Raw genomic sequence first — 26672 nt, forward strand, 5'->3', positions numbered from 1 at the left:
CTCAGAAACTCCTTTACTTCTCCTCAGTCCATTCCACTTTCTGATCCCGGCTCAGAGGCAGAACTTCCTGCACAAATCATGAGCATCAAAACTGAAGGCACAGATGTGTGTTTTACAGAAGCAAACACAGCAAACTCCACCAATTCTCTGTCAAAACTGATGCTAGCAGTCACTGGCTATTAAGGACCCAGCCTCCTTAGAATGAGTGAGTAGACCCGATGACCCCAAGAAAATGAGCCTCTTTCTGAGCAGTTTACTCCCTTGCCCTCCCTCCCTTCTGCCTCAGGAACACACAGAGCTGGCTGTCATTTGATTACTGTCAGAGACAGCAAATTGCCTTCATTTGCAGCTTGTTTTCATTCCATTTCTTGTATCTCATTATAACAATATCATTCACTGTCACCCTCCCTCCCAGCTGGGAGGGTAGAACAAAAGCAGTGATTATTTTGCACCATGATTCATTTGCCTTGGGCTAGCAGCTTAAATTAGGTTAGGCCACTCACTAATCCATGCAGAAAGGTAACTAGCTTTTTTACAGGAAACCCAGCATGCAAAAGAGAAAAGACAAGTTCCTAGAGGGGAAATGGAACCATGCATTTTTTCCATGCACTTTTTCCTCTGCCACTCCTAAAGCAGGATACAAGAAACCAGCAGAATTGGTCCATCATGTTTAATGGGAACTGAATCAGAGAATTGCAAATCCTCAGCACTGCTATGGAAATCAGGCTGTCTCTCTACATGAGCTGGGCACACACATTTTCATAACTGAACAGCTTCCATTTACTAATCATGGTAACTTTTAGCATTTCTGTCTCAACTTTCATGGAAATAATATACAGAAACATGCAAACAGTATGATAAGGTGATTCTTATCTTGCAGATAGCAAAACAGACATGCAGAGGTTAAGGGCTGACAATTTTTAAGGAGCAATTCCCCCTTTGCTCAGAGACAGCCCTTTAGAAAGGTAGAGACACTAAGCCAGCAAGAGCAGAATCAGACTGATCTCTGAATATTTGACAGCAAATAACTGTTCAAGCTCACCAGAAATCCAGCACTAAAAGACAAGACAAAAATTCTCAGTCCTGGATACACCAAATCACATGACCCAGTCTTACATCACTGCCTCCCACTTTCCCCTGGAGCATCACTCTCTTTTCCTACACAGAGCAAAAAGTCTCCCAAAGATTAAACCCCCTCACTGGCTTACAACCAATTCTGAAATGAGGGAAGACTAAGTCACCATGATTTCAGACTTCTATTATGCTCCTCTTCCTAACTTTTGCCTTTGCAAACTGAAAGTCGGGAGTTTTAGAGCTTCAAACCCAGACAATTAGACTTTTGCACATTGCCATGATTATTAAATGGCTGTTCACCTCCTCAGAAAACTGTAGCCTCTGTTCATTTTGCAGTTTATAAACAAAACAAGCTTTTCCCCAACCTTGCTTGTAACTGTTCCAGCTTCCAGTGTTGATTTGTAGTTGCTTTTAATTTAAAATTCCACCCTGTCATGTTTGGAACTCTATCCATTCACTTCTTTGACAATAAACAATAAGAGAAAATGGAATAAATTCTGCTTAACGAGGAAATTTTCACCTGGCACAGAGAACCTGGAGAAATCTATTAACTGACTGTAGGAACACTGACAGCACTGAAATTATCAGGAGACCCTGCTCACTTCAGCAGAGCCCTCTCTTCCACTTGACCAGCTTTCACCTGACCCACCAATAAAGATACCAGCAGAAGAATCAGCCTCTGATTCTTTTCAGGTATATTGTCACATTTATGCCCATCCACACATTACTTAGGCCCATGTAAATGAGCATGGATCAAAAGGATCTTATTTTGTGAGCTCAGAGCCACAGCCTGAGCTGGGAGCATTTGGGACACAACTTCTGTGTGCTGTGTCCCAGTTAACCATGAACCCTGTGACCCTCCCTACCTCATCTCAGGAGCCACAAATGTGGCTTGGATATGCACAGAGGAGCTGCAAAGGTGAGCAGCTCAGCCCACAGGTCTTGCACTCAGCTCCTCCCAAATTTGAAGTGATTTAAGCCCAGACTAAACTTTTAGCCCAGTTTTGCTACAGCAGGCAGAGTGGACCAAAAGTAAGAAGTGCTGGAAGCCAAATTCATTATACCCAGTACTGAGAGAGCTCTTCCTTTCTCAGTACTCATAGGCCTGCAGGTTTCAAAACCTGCTGAATTTCAGGCTGAGTTATGTACAAAAGAATATTCTTTCTCATTTCCTTGCTGTCCCGCTCTGCTTCAAGGCTCCTAGTGGTTTCCTTGATTACTTCTGATGTTTTACAAGATTTTCAGCATGTTACAATTAAAATAATGAGATCGCAGTATAAATTCTCTCCCTGCTCCTCTTCTCAAGGAAACAGATTGTTACCAGTTTTCCCCTCCTACAAAACTCATGAGATGACTGACAAAAAGATGTCAAAGGAGTGTTTAAGGAAGCAGGAGCTGTAAACCATCAAATCTCACTCACAGAGCAATTGTCATTACAGCTCTCTGCACCTTTAACATTCTGGTCCCCGGGCTAATAAATCTCATTGTGGACATCTTGATTTAAGTAGCATGAGCCTCACACTGTGCCCTAAGACCTGAATGACTCACTGACAAGTGAGCTAAAGCAGCAGCTCACAGCAAAACACAGCCAAGAAATGGGTTGTAGATGTTTTCTGAAAGCCTATTTTCCATCTCTGGTAAAAGAGAGCTTTGAGGTCTTAGCTGGGATGCCACAGTACAGAGTGCCCTGCTCCTAATATTGCACAGACTGGTTACAGAGGCTCCCCAATGGCTTTTTAAGGCAATGCCTGTGTATCCCCTGCATCAAGGAATACATACATATTGCATTTTCACAAATGTTCAGATGCTTTGGAAGAAAATACAGCTGTGAAATTATTACCAGTGACTCTACAAGACAAAGAGAAAGCAAATCTTATGTTAGATCCACACAAAGCACAAGCAGCAGTGCTGAATAGCTGCTTGTATTTTCTTCTCCTCATGTACTGCCTTCTGAACTTGTTCCCAAGCCTTTCCTAGCCCTAGAGTTGACAAAGAAGACAAAGGTAATCTTTCCAGTTAGCTAGAGAGGAGCACCACAAACATGTCAGTGACAGCTCCTCAAACTGTATAAACCAGCACAGCCTCATTTCCTACCACTGCACCTGCTCTGCTTGATGCCCACACAAGTCCTGAGTGTGTGTCACACTCTGACCTGTCCCCAAAGCACACAGGTAGGCAGAAATTGCTGCTGAGAAAAGTGGGACTGCAGAATACCCTGTCAAAGAGCCCAGGCTATTGATGGCCTGAGTTTCCCTCACCTGCAGGTGCCAGATTTTCATTCCAACACCTGTATTTCTGTGCCTACTCCACCACAGTCATGCTTCCAACAAATAGCTTTAAAAGAACACCTTGCAGGTACCCCACCAGCGACATGGGCTCCCAAAAGGCCTTTGCAATAAACAATTCTCCCATGGGTAACTGAGCAGAGTACACAGCTACAAATGCTGGGCTGAAGTGGGTCTGCACCCTCCTACTTCTGTCTTTCCCCTTTATTAACCCAAGTCTTTTTGGGTTATTGACAGTCAGGACTGCACTTACTCCTTTCAAGCACACAACAGACCAGGAGGTGTTTTCTCACAACACCCACAGAGCAAGGAGATATTTTCCTTCAAAGCATAAAATTATCAAAATATGATTAGTGCCATAATTTCCCCCTGTTAGTAGGCTGGCTAGTTCAGTATCTGCCAAAAAGATGATTTGCTGTTTCCATTAAGGTTAATTTGAAGAGCTGAGATTTCAGGTGACAGAGTTCAAGTCACAGCACAGTCAGACTGTCTTTGAGACTTTGGGCAAGCTTACCATGTCTGTGCTTTGCTCTTCACAATGGTGGTTTATAATGCTCCTCTTTCCTCAACTGAATTCTACTTTACAGTCTTTAATCAATATTGAAAGGTTCCTCTTTGGGCAATACACTCACACTTCTGTCTGCTGCAAGATGGCTTTCCTGGGTCTCACTTGGATTTTCTGCAGCAGTGAACATGACTCCATTACCTCTACTTTTCCCCATCCCTAGGAGCTCTCAAGTGATGGCAAATACAATCAATTGCAGGTTCCATTGCTACAGAGATACCTAAGTGACTTAGGAACACAAGTCCTATCAATTTTCAACAAGGCTTTTGTCCCCATGTCACCTGGGGCTAAGTGATGATTTCACCATGGCTGCCTGCCTCTTTACCTCTATTTAATCATGTTTGTTGTACATTCTCTGTCGCAGACATGTTTTATGAAAAATCCTTTCCTTAGAATTTTTCCTCCTGAGAAGCTGAGAGGCCTCAGGAACAAAATGTGAACAATGATTATCTGCTGCTGTAGAATGCAACAGGTGCATCTGTGATTGGTCTCATAGAGTTGTTTCTAATTAATGGCCAATCACAGCCAGCTGACTTGGACTCTCTGTCTGAGACAGAAGCCTTTGTTATCATTCTTTCTTTTTCTATTCTTAGCCAACCTTCTGATGAACTCCTTTCTTCTATTCTTTTTGTATAGTTTAATATAACATATATCATAAAATAATAAATCAGCCTTCTGAAACATGGAGTCAGATCCTCATCTCTTCCCTCATTACAAGACCCCTGTGAATACCATCACACAGCTGAGCATGGTCTGTCCAAACTCCCACCTCCTCCATGAGCTGTCAGTGTGATGAAAAGCTAGTGGGGTGTCTCCAGGCCCTTTTTCCCCTTTCCACTCACAGGACTGGCAAGGCCAAATCTAGGGAAATAATTCCCAGATAATAGCACATCCTACTGCACTGCCACTGCTTCATACAGCATCACCTATAATGCACTGACAGCATGGGATGGTGCCTGCTCCTTCCATGTGAGTGTGCACAAGTGGTTTTATTTTGTTTATGTGCAAGGTGGGGAAGGTTGAAGTTAAAATTACACAGCAGGTATAAAGGTAATTGGTCAGACAACAAAAAAAACCCCCTCAAATGTAAACTTCCAAAATAAAAAATACGTAAGGTCACAGGAGACCAGCAGAGGCACATGTTTGACATGTCTGTGATATTACTTGTTATTCTCACAAGTACACTCAAAATGGCTTTCTTTTCCCAGCTCAACTCAGGCCATTTGCTTTCCTGCAGCCCCATCACATATCTGAAACAACTCCTTCTCCATCCTAGAGGGCCCACAGGCAGAAATGGAACCACTGCTGCAGCATGACAGAGCTTTACAGTCCCACCCAGCACCAGGCCCAATCTTCTTTAGAAAAAAGTTCAATGGGACAAAAGTAAATGGGGCAGAGGGTGCTCTTCCCAGTCCCTACTGTGCCTGCAAATGGCTGTCCTTGCCTCTACACCACAGAGGCAATTCATCTGCCTCGATTAATTTATGTTTACAAACATTTGTAGGGCAGAAGTTTTTCTCTCAGCACTGCATTATCCCACAGAGGCTCTCACAGGTGTAAGCAGATCCACTGCATGGATCAGTGAGATTTTCTGCTCACCTCTGAATCCCTGCACGTGGCAAGGATTCAAGGCAGCATGTGGTGTGTGAGAGCTGCTTCCTGAACTGCTCTCAAAGGCCTCCACCTGCCTCTGATCCCCCTTCCCCATCTGTGTGTCTCACCCACTTGTTCTAGCTCTTCATTTCCTCTGGGCAGAGACAGCTCCTTGTTACCAGTCTCTACTACAGCTCTGCAGGGGCCAAATCAAGACTTTTGTTACTCCAACTGCATCCAAAACCGCACTGCAAAGAACCCCCAAAGCAACACAGAGACAGAAAGGAAGGGGTGGATCCATCCAGCAGCAGCAATGCCCAGGAGCAGGGCGTTCTGCTTCTGGGAACTGTACTCTAACAGAAAGATTTAAAGCAGTGATGGCATCACCCCTCACTCTTTTCAATTGGAAATTATTCTGTAGCACAGGTAGAACTCATGCCAGGCGTGCTGGGGACTGGAAACAGCTGGCTGCAGGAAGGGCACATGTGTGCCAAGTCTCATCTGCATCACTCAATTAGCTTTCCCCTGCCTGTGGCAGAGATCTGGTTCCTGATGTGCCTCACTGGACTGGCCTCTTAGTTCAAGTTCCAAGTGTTTTTCCCTGGCTTTTTGCCTTTGTGCCTTCAATGTAATGCAGCTGGACAGTCTATCCCCTCCCTCCTGTGCTGGCTGGGAGGTAACACAGGTTTCTTGCAAAAGTGTGAGCAATTCTAGTGGAGAGAAAAAATGCACTGATAGTGGAGTGAAAATCTGCACTGCTAAATGAATAAGGGTAAGATAATTTATATGTTCAGCCTGGAAAAGAGAAGGCTTCAGGGTGACCTAACTGCAGCCTTCCAATGCCTGAAGGGAGCCAACAAGAAAGAGAGAGAGAGAGACTATTTTAAAGAGCATGGAGTGACAGTAATGCCAAATTGATTTTTGCCTCTTTCTTTTATACATTACCTATATTCTTCACACTTTTGTTAGTAGCTCCGTAGCCTATCACAGTATTTGTAGCTAGTGTTTTACCTACTCTAACAGACAGTAAGACAAAATGAACTCCCCAGCAGCTCCAAGCTGTGGGTCCAAGGTTGGATTCTCTGTAAAGCCACATTTGAAATGATCTCCGAGACATTTTCATCAACAAAGTTTAGTTCCTATCTAAAAGAGGGGGAATTCAAAGAGAATTGAGCCAGGGGGGAATAACATCACTACTTAGGTCTCTAACTGGGGATTCTTGTTAGATATGCTAATTTAAAAATCCTATTAAAATCGTATATGCATTATACTGCTTGTGCATCTTTGCTGTTTTCCACCTGGTGAACAGTACACCTAAGGATCCTTATAAAGGTAACTCCTTTTATCACCTTTGTCTGGCTCATGGTTTTAGGGCAAAAAAGGCCTCAACAGCATGAGGGGGAACAGGTTCACACTGCCAGAGAAGATTTAGGTTAGCTATTACAAAAAAATTCTTCTCTGTGAGGGTGGGGAGGCCCTGGCATTGATGCCCAGAGAAGCTGTGGCTGCCCCTGGATCCCTGGAAGTGTCCAAGACCAGGCTGCACATGGCTTGGAGCAACCTGGTGTAGTGGAAGGTGTTAAAACTAGATGAGCAGTGGAAGGGGGTTAGAACTAGATCTTGAAGGACCCTTCCAACCCAAACCATTCTGTGATTCTATGATACCACCCACAATCTGATTTAAATTGCAAGAATCCACTTCCAAGGGACACAACATTGCTTGTGTCTGACAAAAATGCAAGGCTGGATACTGTGCAAGGGCTCTCTGTAGCAGGCTGCCTGTACAGCCTGGGAACCACAAGGATGAAAAAAGTGTAGGGTGCTACCACCTGGTTGTACAATCACCTGCTACCCATTGCAGAGAAAGGGAAAGCAAGCTCAGGGATATAGGAGGGTTCAAGAAGATTAGCCTCTGCGTAGGATTTATATATAAATATATATATAATATTTATCTGTATCTATAAATATATATGTATATATAATATACACAAAATATACATATATATAATACACACATTATATATCTATAAAATATATATTTATAAATGTGTATTTATAGCAGCTGAGGATGCAGCCAACACCTGGGGCCTCGTTCCAGAGCATGCCACTCCCACAGTGACAAACTGATTGTGGATATGTTGGTTTTTTTCCCCTCAGGACCTGTACATGCATGTTTAAAAGGCCAGAGAGAAATGCCGTGTGACAGATGTTAGAGGACAAAACTTCTGCAGCCAAACAACAGATTTCTGCAAATAATCAAGTTACTCCTTTTCTTCCACCTCTCTCTGCACATTTATTTTTGTTTGGCTCCAGATGCTGCTTGTTCCGGGTGCAAGGGAGGGCAAGAGCTGCTCAATTAAAAGCGGAGATGTCGCAGGTGAAGCGAGGAGCGGCTCAGAGCCCGTTGCCTCTGCTGCGCTCCCAGTGCCACCGTGTGGTGACACCAGCGAGCACAACGGGTACCCGAGACACAAAAGCCAACAGTACTCGGCCAATAATTCAGCAAGGAGCCTCTCCCAGCCTCGTAAAACACGAAGGGAAAGCTCAAGTCAGCAAGAGTCTGAACTGAAATATAGCCCACTCCTTTAATTTACTGCTATCTTTTCTGTTGGATTTTATATGGTCATTTTTCTTGAAGGAAGAAGATTTATATTTAAATAGGTCTGGAGCCATAGGTGTTTGAAAGAGTGGTACAAAAGCAATACTCACACATACTGCACAATCACAGCAAAGAAGAAAAGCTTAAAATTCAATACTCCAGACTGGAAATAAAATGCATTGTATGTGACCCTCAGGTGCAGTAAGTCAGGACAAGTTCAGTGCTGAGTTTGAAAGGGAACTCTGTCCTAGGTATATAAGTTATTCATTGCAGGCCATCCACATTCCCAGTCTTTAGTCTCAGAGACTAAAATCCTCAAATACTGAGAATTTTCCATAGTAAACCATAACTTTCATAATCCAAGGAGCTATTTTACCAAAAAGAGTGTGGTCCAAAATTTTTGCTGACTGAGACAGTGTACTGGGTTTTAAGACACCATCATTTATTCCAAGCACTTGAATAAACTTCTCAGCATGGACTGCATGTATGCTTACCATAGGTTTCTGAGCAGGATTCCAAGGAGAATTGTTGTGTCCTAGGACAAGGCTTTTTTACCTGTTCTGTTCCTTCAGGATCTTCTCCATGTTGGCAATGCTGCGCATCTTGTACAGGAACCACTTGTCAATGGCTGTGAGCTGGTGAATGACATCCACGGGGACCTCATCCTCCAAGGCCTGCCAAAAACAGGACAGCACCAAACAGCCCCTTTAACACACTGCACAAATACACATCTAGTCTGCAAACAGCTAGCAGAAAGAAAAAAAGTTATGTAGATCAAGCTGTACAAGTCAAATGTTCATCTACCTCCTGGCCCGGTCTCCTGCAGCAACAGAAACTGTGTCCCATGAGGAGTGCAGGGAGGCAGGGAGGCCCCAGCCACTTCCCTCTGTGCTCTGGGTTCCAAAATCTGGCTTCTGTTTCAGTGAGAGAGGTAATTTGCTTTCCACAGAGCCAGCAGCCAGACAAGCTGTTGGCACCTAGGCTGGGTGGCCACTGAGAAGATGCTCAGCTAACCACATTCAGGCTGCAGTGACCAATCCCCCATCTGCACACCTGTTACCACTCAAGTTGCCTAAATCTCAGGCCCACTGCCAACATCCTAACTGCAAATGTAAAACAAGAAGCTCTGGATTGCCAGCTGTGAAGGAACATTTTTGCTTTGGAGCATAAATCTTGATATAGCCTTGAAATACAGGGCTGAATCAAAGCACGTGGCCTTACATTACCTCTGAAGCAAGGCAAAGGCAGGTCCTGGGTGATGTTTCAGCTACAGCACAGCTCTAACTTCTCTCACTCTGCCTCAAGATAATGTCAAGACCATTCAAATTTCCCTTCTTTCTTGCTGGGGTTATTGATGGGGTTTTTAAAAATAAATTATTTACAGCTAGAACCCCACAGAGATATTATTCATAAGACAATAGGTTACAAACCATTGTAATATTAAAAAACCCCCAGCACCTCAGAGAGCCCTCAAAATGATGTATTTTCTATCAATGCAATTTCTTGGGTCTCACCAGTGGTGTACAGTTACAACTGTCCTGACAAAGCAACTATAATGAACCATAATGATAATGCCAGCACGGTATCTTTGCTGAGCTAAAGTAATCAGGCTCATTAATTTCTTAACATGCTTAATTGTTTTCTTGTAGGGCAGCATCCCTGGAACAAAGCCAGAGCAGTGCCATTGAAGAAAATCCCAGAATTAATGCAGGAATGAGCTTGGTCCACTGCACCCCAGCATTATTTCCCCAAGTTACAAAACTTGGAGAGAATGTTGGTACCATCACCATGTGCCCCAGCAATGGGGAGACTTTCTGCCAGCTCAGAGAAATGGGTCACTTCAGGGAGTGAAGTGGACAAGGGATGGGTGGCATCTCCCTTTAAAATACTGACACCACCTTCTGCCTTTCCTAAAGAATTCCCAGCCAGCTCTTGCAATTATCCTCTTGCTCTGAGAGGTAACAATTGCTCACTGGGATTTCCTGTGTGCTCACAAGCAGTGGGGAAAACCTCTAACACATTTTGCTCCTTTAGAGTACCCAGGCACATACAAAGTCTTCAGAACACTATTGGTATGAGGAAACTAGTAAGGACTCCTTTCCATCCTGATTTTTTAGTGCTTGAGGTCACATTGCCACATTAGTGGTATCTGAGCAGATCTTTTTTCCTTTCAGGTCCATCTATTTTTACAAAACACATGCAGACTTGCAAATCTTCAGGATCTCCAATTTTCAGTCAATGGTTGCTGAGCCACACATACACAGGTTGTATGACCATACACTCTTAAGGGGGTTAGGACACTTTAGTAAAAAAAATCCCAGGGATCTTCAAAGGAAACTGAAAAAAGTAACGTATCCCTTCCACTCATTCATCAGAGGGGGGCAGAGAAAATCAACCATCTTCATCCCTGCTGCATAAATATGGAGACTGGGAGAGAAGAGTGAGTTTGCAGACGTTTCTTGTTCCCTATCACCACACTCCAGGGGCAAATCAGGTTTCCAGGCAACTGTGTAGAATTTGCTCAGGGAGTGCTGGACTCCAATGGCTTTCCTCTCTTCAAACCTACATGAAGGAGTACAGCCCAAACACACCATGGAAGCAGGAGGAGAGAGACCCAGCAGGACTGTGTGACTTTGGAGCCCTGCTCAACTTCCAGAGCATCCCATCCAGTAGGGGCTGAGGTTTACAGGACTGCCTTCACACCAAGAGCCATGAAGCAAGCCTGGCCTCCAGGCCAAGCAATGAAGGGCAGCTCAGCTGCCTATGCCTTCTCTAGGGACAGCACCATTGCTGTTTCAGTTCCATCCTGGCTCCTCACCACAGAAAGTATTCAGCTGCCTGTGGACAGCAACACAAGTGCAAACTGCACATCTGTAGTGTGGACAGTTTGGAGACCAGGGCCCTGGTGTGAAACAGAGCATGCACCAACTCCACAGCCTAAGCCTTCTGAGGCCACTTGTACATAAACTTAAGAGCAGCAGTAAACACCTGACACAACCTGAGCATCCCTGCTCATCAGGCTGTTCCATCCTTGCAGCACTCCCGCTCTAGCCAAGGAACAAGCCTCAACTGTGTCAGCCTCTCTCCTGTGCCTTCTTTTACATGACAACAGGGAGCCCCATTACAGCAGCAATAGCTCTGAATGGCAGCTGAACTCCCTCTCCTTGCACCTGAGCACTTGCTGTTGTCATCATCCAACAGGCAAAGGAGAAAGTAAAAAAAGTACAAAGCCTTGGAGGGCTGGCTAGTGGGCAGGAGAGGAGAAAACACATAAAATATAACAAAGATCCATCCTGTTTCAAATGGAGCTGATGGCTAATGGGGACTTACTGTTGGTTTTTAAAGATCAACAAGCTGGGAAGGGATTTCCATGCAGACAGCCCCAGGTGCCAGAAGCACCTCTTACTTGTACTACTTGCTAGAGTTATAAATGGGAATTAATTTTTGTTGGGCAGAGGCAACTCTTTATAAGGAGGGACTAAGAGGTTTTTCTTGTTTTTCCAACAGATCCCAGTGAAAATACCAGCAGCTGGGAACACCCAGTGTTCAGTGGGACCCAAACTCACCTTCATCTCCCCAGATGCCCTGTGTTAACATGGCATGGGTCTAATTTTAATCTTTCATACAATCTCTCTGAACCACTCAGAGACTCAAGAAGTAAGATTTTTCTCTCAGCCACAAGAAAAAGGCTGTAATAAAGACCAAACACAGCTGCTGAAGGATGAAGACATGCACTTCCCAGCTTGAAAAACAAGAGGGAACAGCTGGACAAGCCACACATTTATAAAACACTTTCTGATTTTTCTTCAGGCCATTTATAAGAGGAACTGCTAGTGAAAACCTTTTAACTAACACAGCACAGGCTCAGCTCCTCACTCACGTGGATGTGGAACGAGATGTACCCACACATGAGCACAAAGGGCCTAAAGACTCCACCACACAAAGTCAGGGGCACAAAGAAAAGAGTAGTTGGGCATTCCCTGCCAGGAAGGTTTGCAGTCTTAAAAAAAAAAAAAATAAAAATCAAGCTATCCAGGTAAGCAGCTGTAAAACACAGCTGTGCCCTCCTCTTCATAGAGGGTATGGACAGATGGATGTGTTACCTGCAGCAAAACCAAAGTGTGAAATTGCACCTACCTTCTAAAGTAACTAACCCCACTTTTACCACATGATATACATAGGCAAACACTGAGAAGATGAAAGTAGAAATAAATTTGCACCCAAGTTCCCTTAGAATAACACTCCCTGTTAACACAGGCACCTTCAAGGGTGAAGTGATTTGTCCAGTGTGACAGGAGAGGGGTCAAAACAATGCTACAGGAAGCTAAGCTGGTTTTGAAGAACAGGGGATTTCTTGTCTGAAATTTAACATACAGTTTCGTAGTTCTTTTAGTTTCAAGCCCATACCAATGCAAGCATTGCAAGTAGACAGTGCTCTCACACACTGCCGTTTGCCATTCTTTATCATCCTTGGCTTCAGTTCTCAAAAGGATCTTCATTTATTCCTTTGCAATCTGCAGAACTGACCCATTTTGACTGACATTTACACTAGTATAAATCAGGGCTGAACACTAGCCAATGTTTAGCAGACAAATTTAATCTCATAGGAGAGAAAAGGGATCCAGGTGTCCACCAGCACCCAGCTACAAATTAAGTAACAGAACACCAGAATGCACCTGGTGCTGAATGCAGTGAGCACAGGCTAAGATTGTACCACAAAAGGCAAACATATTGCCTGACCATGGAAGATGCAGAAAGCACAAGCAAGAATCCTACTCAAAGTGCTCCCAGTGAGCTTGACAGAGGGAAGCAAGGGAATGAAGAATACTCAGCTGACCCAATCCTGTAGCTCAAATTCAAGATATAGAAGTGTCTTAGGGTGAAAGATGTTAGTGGGGGTGTATACTCTATTTCCCATCTGTTAGAAGTGGGGCAGTTCTCTTCTGTTCATTGGGCAGTTTTCTTTATCTCTCCCACAGCCAATTCTCCCTCTAGGAGATCTCTGCTGTTCATGGCCACTGAGTGTCCCTGCATGGCTGATAAAATTGCATCATCCCACTGGGAGATGCTCTGCCCAGGGGGAAGAACCAAGCATTCCTACCTGGATACAATCTTTGGTTTGGAACAGCACAGCAGCCTTTGCCCACTGCATTCCCAGAGGAGCAGCTTTCTGCTCCCCTGCATTCCCAGAGGGAGCCCAGGCCCATCTCCAGCACCCCTGGAGCTTCAGAGGAAAACTCCCCCCTTGTGCAGGATCCCTGCTCCAGCAGAACCACAGCTGGCACTGCAGGAGGGCTGAGCCACCATGGCATGGGGCTGTGCCACCTCCCTGACACACAGGGTGTCAGGGCCTATTCTGACTCTGTTAGTGGTTTGTTTTCTTTTTTGTACTATTGCATTTGTATTTTTAATTTTCCTAGCAAATATCTGTTATTCCTATTCTCATAGCTTTGCCTGAGAGCCCCTTAATTTCAGAATTATAACAATTCAGAGGGAGGGGGTTTACATTTTCCATTTCAAGGGAGGCTCCTGTCTCCCTTAGCAGACACCTGCCTTTTCAAACCAAGACAGTAGGTCGAGGTCTCTCTATCTGTTGTTACCTTGGCTATTGCATATATCCGAGTGCTGGATGGCTCAGAGAGCTCCTTCTGGAGATCCACAGTGGCTGGCCAGGCTTTATTCATAGGCAGCTGTGAAACAAAGCCATCCACAGAGGGGTGGCACATCCTCAGGGCCTTTTGGAAGCTCTCCTCGAACGTGCGGCCAATGGCCATGACCTGAAAGGGAGAGCACATCCACATGAGCCACAGTGAGCCAAGCCTGGCTGGGCCCTGAGCAGCAGGGTGGGGACAACTCCAGCCACAAAGAGAAGCACACAGAGACATGGCAGCCTTGGGACTCCTCCCTAGGATAATCCTGCTGTCTGAGCCTTGGTGACCCCACTTCTAGATCTGACTCTGCTCATGGTATCAATGGGGAGTTCCAGACAAGTGACTGGTTGGTTTTTAGGTTTTGGTGGACTGCACTTTTGGTTTCCATTTCCCTGTCTGTAACACACAGGAGAATGCTGCTCTCCTCTGTAAACTGTTTTAAGGGAAGCACTCTGGTAGAGGGAAACATTATGCAGCAGCATGGGTATAGTAATATAAAAGAATATTTCTGTTTAACAGCCTGTTAGAGATAGAAATTCACAGTGTGAATTTTAAGGTTCAGGAGAAACCTTCTCCTGCTTCCTTTAAATTACATTTAACAGTAACTCTCCCCTGTGAGGGTTCTCTTAAATGATTACTCCTCCTTGGTACAGCAGCACTGAAGGGTTTTCCCTCCTTCAGTCTTGACAACATATCTAATAAGAAAACAAGCCTTTCTGTCTAGATATCTGTGAGGTAACAGAGCTCTTTCTCAAACTTTTACATTTTTATTTCCCAGTGTAGTGAGACCTTAACAGCATAAAAATCTTCTCAAACACAATGCTGAAAAATGTCAAAAGAAAAAATAACATTGCTTTCTCTTTTCTCACAGCTCCAGGCCCACTGCCCAGCACAACAGAGCTCAGAAAAGGCCAGGCCAGACTGTTCAATTAATAAAAATTCAGTAGATGCTGCAATCTGGCTTCAAGTTCAGGCCTGGGGAGATGACTGCTCCATACTAATAGAGACACAGTGGCAAGAAACTGTGCTTCAAAGACTCCATCTCCTGCCCACAGGTCCTGCAGATTAACATTCTTGCTCAGTTCCCCCACCAGCTGCAGACTGCATCCCTTGGGCTCCTCCATCCCTGCTTCTGCTCACCTGCCCTGTTAGAGCATTGACTCTCCCTGTGTGTCTGTCCTGCCTGGAAAAGGACACAGATACAGGCATTTCTATGACAAATGAACACTGGAAGGACTCAACATCTCCTGCAAATGTGTATGGCCAGGAAGTTCCACAGCTTATACTGCAACTGCATTTAGGAACTCCAGTTCTACAGAACAGTCCCCAAACCTCTAAGCAGAGAGGGTTACTATCAGGAAGCATCATCTCACTGAAAACAAAAAACCCACCTCATTACTATTAAAAGCCAAACCTGCCAATGGAAGATCAAATTCTAATTAATCTTCCCAGTTCTGATGAAGGCTTCTTGTTCAATGACAACAATGATATTAGGAACATCTTGCATGTCAAAATAATTTAATAAAATAACTATTTGAAAAGACAACCGAAAAAACACACAATTATTTTTCTTTGGTAACTGATACGTAATTAACTAATTAAGTGGGTAATGATTTTGTTTCATTTCCCCGTTCTTAAAACATGGTCTGAAAATACTGTTACTGTCCAGACATCTCAAAATCTTTTAGAGATGAAGTCTCTTACATCAGAAGTCAAAACTTGAGAGCAAGATGACAATTTGTGTTTGGATTTCAAGGCTGAGATCTGGCAGATGATTTTAACACAGAGGACAAATAATTCAGGAAGAACTGAAAGTTGTGGCTCATGGGCACCACTGAAAATCTTAACACACTACTAGTCCTGAAATTGTACTGTAATTAACCACCACTACAGAACCTCAAACTAAAAAAAATAACTCAGAGCCCTGGAGTGAGTGTTAGGAATGAAGTCAACCCCAAGTAATCCATAGTGATCTCTTCCTTTAGGAGTCAAACCATATTTTGATAGCCAACATTACACAGTCCTAACTAATTTCCATTAATTATAGTACTGGAAAAAAAATAATTTGAGCTTAATATATATTCTCCAATTCATTAGGTCTTTGAAGACTGACACTCTGAGGGTTTCCAAGAAAGAGCAATGGCTTCCCCAAGTGGTGGAATGGAAGGTGAGTGTGGCACTTGCCTCTCCCACACTCTTCATGGAGCTCCCGATGCGGTTGGAGGTGTGCTGGAAACGGTCCAGGTCCCAGCGGGGTATCTTGGTCACAACATAATCCAGGCTGGGCTCACAGCAAGCAGAGGTTTTTCCTGTCACCACATTCTTGATTTCTGGCAAGGGAATCCCCAGGGCAATTTTGGCAGCAATGAATGCTAATGGATACCTGTCAGAGAGGAGAAGGAGAGAACAGCAGAATGGAAAGAACTTTGCATTGGCAAATCCCAGGAGTGGATCCCATTAAACAGATGTGAGGTGATCGTCCCTCCTCAACCCAAGGGAAGGTTCCTGTGCTCAAGAACAGCAGGACCCACCCAGCCTCCTACCTCAACACATTGCAGAGCTACCTCCCTAGATCTGAGACTTGCTTTTTCATCCCCCATGGCTCCCCTTTCAGTAGCAGTCACATCCACTGTGAGCCCACCCTAACAGATGTTTAGCTGCAAGTCTGTCATCGAGAAAGAAAACAATCAAACGCCCACTGTCCAACAACATGGCTTATCTCCAGCCTGCTATGGGTCTTAAATAACCATAAGAGTTGTTGAGAACTGCAAATTAGAGATTAATTTGTGCCTCTCAACAGCATCTGCAAAGTGCAATTAAGAAGCCAATTTTTAAACAGCCTGCTTTGACCATCCTTATCTTGATTAGTTTATGATTAGCCAACAAAACAAAGGCAGCTAGCAATGCCATTTGCATCAATCTGACAGACAGCTCATTAATAACTCTGCCCTCTGGGTCCCAGAGATGATTTGCAGCCAACATATGGATGCAGTGGATGTGCTTTGCAAGGATTAGGCTCCCACACACGTTTCTCCTGGGAGCTTCTCCATTTGTAGTAACAGCATCAGCAGGGCTGGAATGACCTGGAGGGCTCACTAACCCCACCCTCCATCTCCCAGCAGGACCAGCTCTCCAAGGGTCAGACCTAACAGATGCTGACAAGAGCTGTTCTTAGAAGCTTCCCGTGCAGAAATCTGTACACCTTACTGACCTGACTGCTCCAGAGTTCTCTCTAACAGCCATCTTCAGTCTTCCTTGATGAAAATGTGCGCTACAGCTTCATGTTTTAACTACATGGAAGGCAGATGCTGCAGCTCTTTTTCCTTGTAGCTGTCACCTACTTATTTAAATAATACATTGATCCAAATCCCTTCTTCTCGCTTTCTGTTCTGCTCTCCTCATTTTTTCTGTTTATTCATTGTTTGTTCTGGAACATTTTGGTTTTTTTAAAATAATCTTACCCTGTTGCCTTGGAGGCCAAAGCTGAACTTCTGGAGAGTCTGGCATTAACCTCAATGATGTAGTACTCCAGGGAAGTTGGATGCAGAGCAAACTGGATGTTACACTCTCCCACAATGCCCAAATGTCGGACAACTTTGATGGCACGATCCCGCAGCATCTGAAACTCCTCATTATTGAGGGTCTGGCTTGGAGCCACCACAACAGAATCTCCTGTTTGTCACAAGGCAGCAGAGAAGGAAAATTAGAAGAAATTGTGGCCACACAAGTCACTGTCTCTGCTAACCCACTACCAGTAATGACATTACCAGAGATTACAACTTGTGCATGCACAGCTGATGAAAACCACTGATAGTCAGAAGCCCAGGGTTGGAGACAAGCTGAGAAATTTTATGTAAAACACAATCACAGGTGTAGGTTTAATCTGTTTCACACCCTATCTGGCTGTATTCAGGACCTGAGCAGTATTTTCCTAGCCCACATTATCTGTCCCAAAGCTCTGTCAATAACACCAGGCAGAACAGCACTGCATATAAAAAGTCTCTGAGCCAGCCCTTGCCCAAGCCTACCTGTGTGGACTCCCATAGCATCAATGTTTTCCATGTTGCAGACAGCAATGCAGTTATCAGCAGCATCTCTCACAACTTCATACTCTATCTCCTTCCAGCCAACAACTGACTTTTCCACCAGAATTTGGTTAGTCATTGCAAATGCCTGGGAAGAGGTGAGGGAAAATAAACACCAAAAGAAACACCCAAAAAACCACACAACACCCCCCCAAAAACCTGCACCGAACCCCTTATTAGACCATATTACACATTTAAGACTTATCTCCAGACATCCCAGACCAAATGAAAGATGAAAATAAGTTCAAAACATTAATAAGAAGTAATTTCTATTTATCTCTTTCTTAAAAATTGTTTTACTGTGATTTGAAAGGCACATTTGAAAATATGTATGCAATATGATGGGGGGAAAAGGGTTGGGCATGTCTGTTTGTAACAGTATATAAATAACAAATAGGAATATAAGAATATTTAAGGCTTCAATCATGCAACAGACACACTTTTATGTGGGTAGCCCCAAGGACTTCAATAGGAGAGCACTGCAAAAAGCAAAATGACTGAGTGATGGGAGTGTAGGTGCCAGCAAACAGTATGTAATTAATAGCATTAATAATGCTGCTTGTCATTGGCATACTAACCAGAGGCAAGGGTCATGATTTATTCTTAAACTAATCTTGAAAGTATTCCTCAGCACACAAGGCAAAAATGAAAAATACAGTTTGTTGGTAAATGAGCATAATCTAGTGAATACATGGCTTTAATATTAGCAGACAGAAAACATTAATCAATACTTGCTTAAAACCCTAGAAAATGATGGGCACATTATCAATCCATCCTTTAGCAAAGCTTCTTGTTATCATGCTGCCCATGAATTGGCTCTTCAGTCTGCTCCCATCTGTCATTAACTCAAGCTGTTACTTAAACCCTGCCCTTAGCTCAGTTGCCAAAATCACACATAAAAAAAGGAAAAAAGGTTATTGGAATGGCACTCCACACTGGCTTAAGCAGGCACTGACATGGTGGGGATGTAGCAGGAACACCCAACCACTCCTGCAAACCAGTCCTGGGTGCTCCTATATCCTTCTCCACTCAATGAGCAGACTCAGGAGGCACAACCTCAAGGCCAGGTTAGCTGAACTAGCTGTGCTATCAAACACCCAGTGTTCAGTTATCTGAGTTACAAACAGCTCAGTCCAGCGCCTGAAAATCCACTTCCCTGAATTACTACAAATCATAACTGCTGGGCTGGAAATGAGCATCCAAATTTGAGTTAATTCAACAAGACCCAAATTGCTTTTCACTGTAAATTTTGAAATATCAATACTGAACTGGGAGCTGGTGTAAACTCTCTGAGGGACAGGAGGCCTTGCAGAGAGATCCAGATCAATTTTAGCATTAAGCCATGATTAATGGGATGACATTTAACAAGTAGAAATGCCAGACTTCAAACTTAGAATGAAGCACCACCTGGCAGAAGTAGTAACTGGGAACACCCTTGCAGACAGGATTCTGAGGGTGCTGGTAGGCAGAAGGCTTTAAAAAAAATAAATAAAATAAAGAACAATGTGGTGATCAAAATCAGGTTTTCCTGCTGAAAAAGGTTTTGATATAAACCTGTCAGACAGCTGCACTCCAGGGTTTATGGGTGAATTTCTGCCTTCTCTAAACACAGCCCACAAGAGAGCCTGAGTAAGTGGCATGTTTCCAACCTCACCACGGATCTGGAAGGTGGAATTCCTGCCCCTCCTGCCTCCCCAAATTGTGCCAGTCCTGCCCCCTGAGCCCCCCAGAGCTGGCTCTACCCAAGCAGTGTTTGTTCAGCACTGAGCACACCAGACCCAGGGTCTGTTTGCATGACAGCAGAGGTGGGGAACACAAAGAAGTCATTGGCACATACAGCTCCCAGTGACATCTGCAGTATTTCTTTCTAGAGATCAGTGAGAGATTAAGAGGCTCAGCAAACCAGGGAAAGACAAACCCAAGAATTCTAGAGACCCATAGGGATAGAAATCTGTATCTTACTGACCTGGCTGCAAAATTTCCTGAAATTCTGCATTTTTGACAAGGAAAAAAAGCTTTGGATTTGTTTTCCCAACTTATCTGTGTACTTTTCACAGCAATGTTTAAACTATCTCAGATTTTCTATAGAAAAAGAGCTGTCTTCATAGCCAGAGACAGATGGTAGTTGTCAAATTATGAAGTGTCATCCTGCTAAATGAGCTTTTGACCTGGGAGAATTACCATCTTTTGACAAAAACACAGAAGAGGCCCAAGCCTCCCAGCCTTCTGTCCCTAAGACCACGTTATCACTCAGCATTTCAAATGTTTCCACTTCCTTAACACTGTTCATAATCATTTACTCTTGGAAGTAGGTGATTCTAGACCAAGGTATTTCCTTCCAGACCAAAACTGCTGAAAAACTTGCTCAAATTATGTCTTGTCATGAATTTAAAAGATCTGTCATTGAGCCATTTTCATTATCTGTCAGCAGGAATGATGAAAAGAGGGCAGTTCCTAACCAGGGCAACATTTTACAGATAAGATGAAATGTAAATGAAATGTACAAAGATGAAATGTACACTCCCAGTATCTATGACATTAGAATAGTATTTAAGAAAATCAGATGTTGAGATATTCCCCAAGTTTGCAGTTCCAGACACACCTTTGTACCAAGGTCCAGCAAACTTTCCTTATCAGGACAAATTCCAGACCCCAGCCCACCAAGGGCATAGGCAGAACGTATCATGACAGGGTAGCAAATCTTCTCAGCTGCCTTCAAAGCATCTTCAACCTTAAAGGAGAGGGGAATACATTTCAGAAATAGATAGCAATTCAGATAAATAAAGTCTTCAACTCTGGTTACAAGGTTAACTAGAAATCCCATCAGTAAGACACTAAACTGAATGAAGATAAAATTAAAATAATAGAAGTTCACTTTATAATATTCCCCTTTTCTGCCAAATAGCAGAAAAGTGGAACACGCAGTCAAGGAGGTGATTTCTGTCCTTAGCTGTTTGTGGACTTCCTTGGTGACCTGCCATGGACAATGTCCTTACATGATCTTTCTACAGAGACTCCAGCATGAAATAAACTTGGATGCCTTTAGGAGGTGTTAAGACCTATTTGATTTCCTCCAAACTTGAACAGACCTTTCCACCAAACCCAATTTTATGTTTTCATTCTCCCATCCTCAAGATTTCAATCATGATGATTTTGGGGACCTCTAACCCTAACTCTAAATGGTTTGTATATGATTTAAGAAAAGTACCCCTGGCATGCCACATACTTTTGTGCTGCAGCACAGGAGTCACCCCAATATAATTTACTTTATTTGCCAATTGGTAAATTAGGTTAGGTTTTTGCAATGCTTAACTGCATTTTCACTCATTTTAAATCATGGTGACCCCAGGATTAATCATCAAGGAGTGCTTACACACTGCAGCATCCACAGCTGCATTCAGCTTTCATTCTACAAAACAATAAATATTTTTACTAAGTCAAATGGGCAGCAGTAATAGCAATCACATCTTCAAATTGATCTGATTTACCGATTCCACTGCTAGGCTGGGAGCAATCTTTTCATTTAGCTCAGTTAGTTTGTCAGAAAAAAGCTTTCTATCCTCTGTAGCCATGATGGATTCTACTGAGGTCCCCAGGACCTTCACACCAAACTGCTGCAGTACCCCTTGCTTGAAGAGTTCCACTCCTGCAGAGGAAACCAAGACAGCTCTGAGGATGGATAGTAAATGAACAATCATAGAATTAAAGAAGGACAGAATGGTTTGGGTTGGAAGAAACCATAAAGCTCATCTCATTCCACCCCCCTGCCATGGGCAGGGACAGCTTCCACTAGCCCAGGCTGCTCCAGGCCCCATCCAGTCTGGCTTTGGACAATTCCTGGGACCCAAAAGCAGCCACAGCTTCTCTGGGCAACCTGTGTTAGGACCTCACCACCCTCACAGGGAAGAATTTAGAAAATTTAGAGCAAAGAAAGTATTCAAAAGATATCTGATTAGCTGACAACTTGTCTGGCCTCCTCCACAGCTAATTGTATTATTTTTGTCAGAACTCATAACCATAAGATGAAATTTTCCATCCTCAAATCTAGGAAACCTGGGATAATACTACAATTACCAGCTGGCCACCACCTACACCACAGAGCAAAGCAGCAGAGATGAATATTGGTGCAAGAAGTTATATGAAGGTAACTTTTCCTTTTAATCTCTGCCTCAAGGTGGTCAGAATATCCTATATCTAACTATGATAACTAAGATTTAAGATGAAAAGCAGGACATATGAATGACTTTTAACTACCAAACCCAGCAATTAGATGTTAAGTTCACAGCTTAGGAAAGATTCACTCCCCCATGGTTGGAATCTCTGCCTGTCTCTCAGTAGACTGGCCAATGTGTGAGGTTTGGATGCCTGCAGAAATAAAATCTGCACAACATGTGGCAGAATCATAGAATCACCCAGGTTGGAAAAGACCTCTAACATCAACAAGTCAGTCCAATGTAAACCTAGCAGCACAATGTACACCATTAAATCATGTCCCCACATGCCACAACCTTTTGAGCACTTCCAGACTGTTTCAATGCCTGACCATCCTTCAGTGAAGAAATTTCTCCTCATATCCAATCCAAACCTCCCCTGGTGTAACTGGAGGTCATTTCCTCTGCTCCTGTCCCTCATTACTGTACTTGTTATGTGGTAAAAACCAGGATTTGGCCTCCATGGAGTGCCAAGGCACCTGTACCACACTCACCACAGTTGAGAGCAGTCTGGCCACCCATGCCCAGGATTATTCCATCAGGATGCTCTGCCTTGATGACCTCAATGACAAACTGAGGAGTGATGGGGAGGAAGTAGACAGCATCAGCCTGCTTCAAGCCTGTCTCGTTGGTCTGCACTGAAGCAATATTGGGATTCATGAGGACAATTTTCACATTCTCTTCCTGAAAAATTAAAATCTGTGTTAAAAATAGGCATACATGGGGGAAAGAGTTAACAGAAGCACTAGCAAGAAGAGAGGGGATTCATAACAGCAGAAGAATTTCAAAATTATGTAGTGTCCTGTAAGAGACTTCTGATCTGAAGGCTGAGCCAATTCTTTACTTTTGTGCCTGTGAATCTTGAGGGAATGGAGATTCCCACATGACCCTGAAAAACATGAAATTGTTTAACACATTTAGGAGTTATATAGGAGAGACAGGTACAAACTGCAGCATCCTCATGTCTGTCTGCCTTTGGAAGTCAGATTAAAGGTGACAAAGCAAAAAATTTAATCAAAAGCTAATATTTTCTTGCCAAGCAGTAGGTGTTTGAAGTTCTCAGATTTTTGTACCAACTAGTAATAGTAACAAAACCACCATTTTTTCTTTGATTTCCCACAGAAATACCTTATTGTCCCAGTATTAACAGTTTAAAAATCTCATCCTCTAACTTTTTTTATTGGATACTGCACATATTAACAGACAAACTCTGCCTTTCTATGCAAGATGAAGGTTAGCCAAAATTTTACACTGCTCTCTGTCACAGCTGAGAAACTGAGATAGAATCATAATAGATAATAAAGTTTGTCTGTTTCCTGCTCTAACAGTCTTGCTGCTCTTTAGCTACAGACAGAAATGCACTAAGTTTGCTCATTAACAGAAAATTGTGACTCAGAGCTGGGCAGATCAATCCTCCTCCCTCTTGAAATATCAGCACCTAATGAGGAAACCAAGTTTTGCTAAAAACGATGATTGTGGCCAAGCTTTAAAAAACCCCACATCAACCACACGCACTAGACATGCAGATAGAGAAAATTGTTCTACTGCTTTGTTGCAAAGGTGGACTGAAAAGTGCACAGGCTGTGGCCTCACTTTTACAGGAGCTCATTCAAATCTCCATCAGCTTCATGTAAGGCTGAAAAATCACAAGCAAACATCATTTTCAAAAAATGCTAGTTACAGATGCAAATTACAAGTCAAAGTGTAATTTTGAATATATATATGGAAATTGTTAAAACATTAAAAACAACAATTCCCATTGGAAAGAGGAACAGTGACAATAGTTTTAAAATATCATAATGAAACAGACTGGAGAAAATGCTATGGAAGTGTTGCTAGGATCAGTGCAGAAAGTGCTGTTTTCCCTCAGTTCACAATAAGCATGAAAATGCCACAGGATTTTTCTGTGTTTGTTTAAAATTTGTGATTGCTTGTCTCACTGCTTTTGGGGGAACAAAAATATAACTCACCTGGAGCACTGGGAATCTCACTAAGAGCTCTCAGGGTTCAGGTGTTGGGTAACATATCCTCTCCTTTCTTTGATAACTGAAAATACTGCCTTAAAGACTGGCTGTAAATTTCTGCTGGCTTTTTTTTCCCTGTGACAAGTTGTATTTTTTTTTCACTGAAGCACACTCTCCTTGGAAATGTGTGGAACAGGCGAGGGAAAGAACATATAAAATCTGTATGGAAAATATTTTGGATTTAGACTAATGTTCCTTAACTGGGTAGTTTTCATGGTGATGGTGAGGGAAAAGATCAAAACATTCTTCTCTAATAAATGTATTTAGAAATTCATGGCTACAATTCTGTTGAAATAAATGGGGGAGAGAAAAGTTTATCAAAGTTTATCACTTTTCAACAAGCTGGACTATCTGAACATCTCAGCTCTTTCTTCCCTGCTTATCTGGGACAAGGTATCTTAGAGATCAACCAGCAGTGATGATGATAATTAATGAGAAAATGAATGCTCTCTGTGCTGAGAGATACATTTCATTGATATCACATCATTGGGGCCCAATTTCTTGGGATGCTGGATTTTAATCCATGTGCTTTTCCCTCTTGCAACTCTTTCCTTCAACTTTTGCCTTTTTTAGTTTTTTTATAAACATACAGAAGTCTGTGTCATGGCCACCCACCCTGATGGAGACACTTTGTTACAACTTAAGGCAATGGATTATTAATACTCCAGAAGAGCTCCATTTCTTTTTTTGGGTAATATCCACCTGTATTCAGCTGAGCTGGGATAATCCCCACAGAAAGTTATCCAGAAGATCTTCCATGTGACAAAGAGAAGATTTTCTAGGTGACCACAAGCCAATCTGTTGTCCACAGATGCTTCCAGGCCTGGCTCTTCAGGGGAAGTTCTTGCCTTTGATTAATATTTTTTCAGATACAAATTTACCAACTGTGGAGGTTCCAGCTCTTCAAGGACTTTTTAGTCTTTAAAAGAAGCACCCATTTAACTGTCCAGGACTGACTATCAGTATCAGCACCTTCTTACAATGAATCAGCATCCAAGAGCCAAGCCAGAGCAGCAGCACACAGCAGAATGAATCAGAACACCAGCACTGAGAAAGAACCAGTGCTGATTCATAACAAAAAAAATAAAAGCAAATTAACAAGTCTAAGGGAAAAGAAATTTCTCCTGTCTCCTGTTAACTGTGCATTCTCTCCCAGCCATGTTCTGCTGCTTTCCCTGGCAGGAAAAGGGCTGACCAGCCACTCCTCTCTCCGTGCAGCCCTGAATGCCTCTGCCAGAGGCAAGGTCAGGAAGGGCAAGCTCTGCCTCTGGATCAGCCCACAGATCACAGCAGCTCTTGGGTGACCACGTGAAGGGGAAGGGCTCTGGGAGTCAAGCTGGGGAGGTTTATCACTAAAAGACTCCACTTTCTTCCACAACCCCAACTGAGCTTAAAGGCCAAAGAGGGAAAAAAAAACCCCAAACAAAAAAACCCACCAAAAAATAAATTTACAAAAAAACCCCCATCAAACATGAAAATAAAGGAGATATCTCTTTTCCAGATGGGTCATATTGACACTCCCCAAGTCTGGGATCCTCCACTCCTGCCCTGTTCTTGTCTCTTGATGATGTGGTCAGTTTGAACCAGCAATGCAGTACACAAACAACACAGATGTGATACAGGATATGTTGCAACATGGGGATGAACCAGGGCAGCCCAGATTATATTTAACATTACTAAAACTGATTTTTTTGTTCCTTCACTCCAGGGCCAGCACAGGAATAGAATGTTTGTGGCATCAGGACAGCCTCAGAGCTGCTCACAACCATCACCTCATCTGAAGGCAGCTGTTACTGCTGCTCTGACACTGTCAGGGCTCTGCATGTTCCCTCTTCCTTCTTCACATGGGGTCAGACATGGACTTGGGACCCAGGTAACTCTTACAATACCAGTAATAACCCCATCACAGAACATTCTACCCTTCTACACCTTCTCCTAGCATGAGCTTTTGCCCCAGTGACCTTTCTAGGACCTATTCTGGAAGCACAACTTGACATAAGTGACCATTAAAAAATTCATCCTATTTCAAAGAAACACCATTTAGAAAATCTGCCTTGATGAGGGGTTCTTTTGTGTAGCAATAGCCAACTTTTCAGCTGTTGTTGGTTGTCTACCTTGCTTGTTGACAGACCATAGAAGTTCCAGATTCTCACCTCAGGTACATCTGACCATATTCCTCCTCCTCCATTTCCAGTTTAACAGGCCTGGAGCAACGAGGCACACATCACAAATAAACTGCTTGAAGACTGTGATGGAAACCCCAAGAACATCTCTCTTTGGAAGATAATTCTGAGTGCTTAACTCACATCACTCAACCAGCAAGTTCAGCAACAAAAATTGCTTATTTTCCCTAGGGTCATTTATCCTCATCAGCCTCCTTGCCCCAGCTGGACACAGTTGGAGGATCAGTTTGGCTGTGAGAAGGGAAAGATGAGGTTATAAACATACAGAACTCTGTGTATTTTCACAGGATCTCCTCACCTTCAAGGCTTTCACAGCCTGTGATCCAGAGTAATCAAACTCCCCTGCCTGGCCAATCGACAGACCCCCGGATCCTAGAATGAGAACTTTGGAGACCTGCAAGT

The 26672-nt window shown here is 43.3% G+C and overlaps 1 protein-coding gene across 1 annotated transcript in view; it reads right to left on the reverse strand.

Annotated features, from left to right (window-relative positions):
- Nucleotides 1–26672, reverse strand: part of CPS1 (carbamoyl-phosphate synthase 1) — an 84699-nt gene that overhangs the window by 38026 nt on the left and 20001 nt on the right. The window contains exons 12-20 of the mRNA XM_005486885.3: nt 26569–26664; nt 22558–22747; nt 21341–21498; nt 20455–20583; nt 17796–17940; nt 17229–17439; nt 15952–16150; nt 13717–13893; nt 8672–8790 (exon numbers count right to left, since the gene is read on the reverse strand). Coding sequence (XP_005486942.2) covers nt 8672–8790; nt 13717–13893; nt 15952–16150; nt 17229–17439; nt 17796–17940; nt 20455–20583; nt 21341–21498; nt 22558–22747; nt 26569–26664 — 1424 coding nt within the window. The remainder of the gene's footprint in view (nt 1–8671; nt 8791–13716; nt 13894–15951; nt 16151–17228; nt 17440–17795; nt 17941–20454; nt 20584–21340; nt 21499–22557; nt 22748–26568; nt 26665–26672) is intronic.

The sequence above is a fragment of the Zonotrichia albicollis genome, chromosome 10 (assembly GCF_047830755.1).
Source record: "Zonotrichia albicollis isolate bZonAlb1 chromosome 10, bZonAlb1.hap1, whole genome shotgun sequence".
In the NCBI taxonomy this organism is placed as follows: Eukaryota; Metazoa; Chordata; class Aves; order Passeriformes; family Passerellidae; genus Zonotrichia; species Zonotrichia albicollis.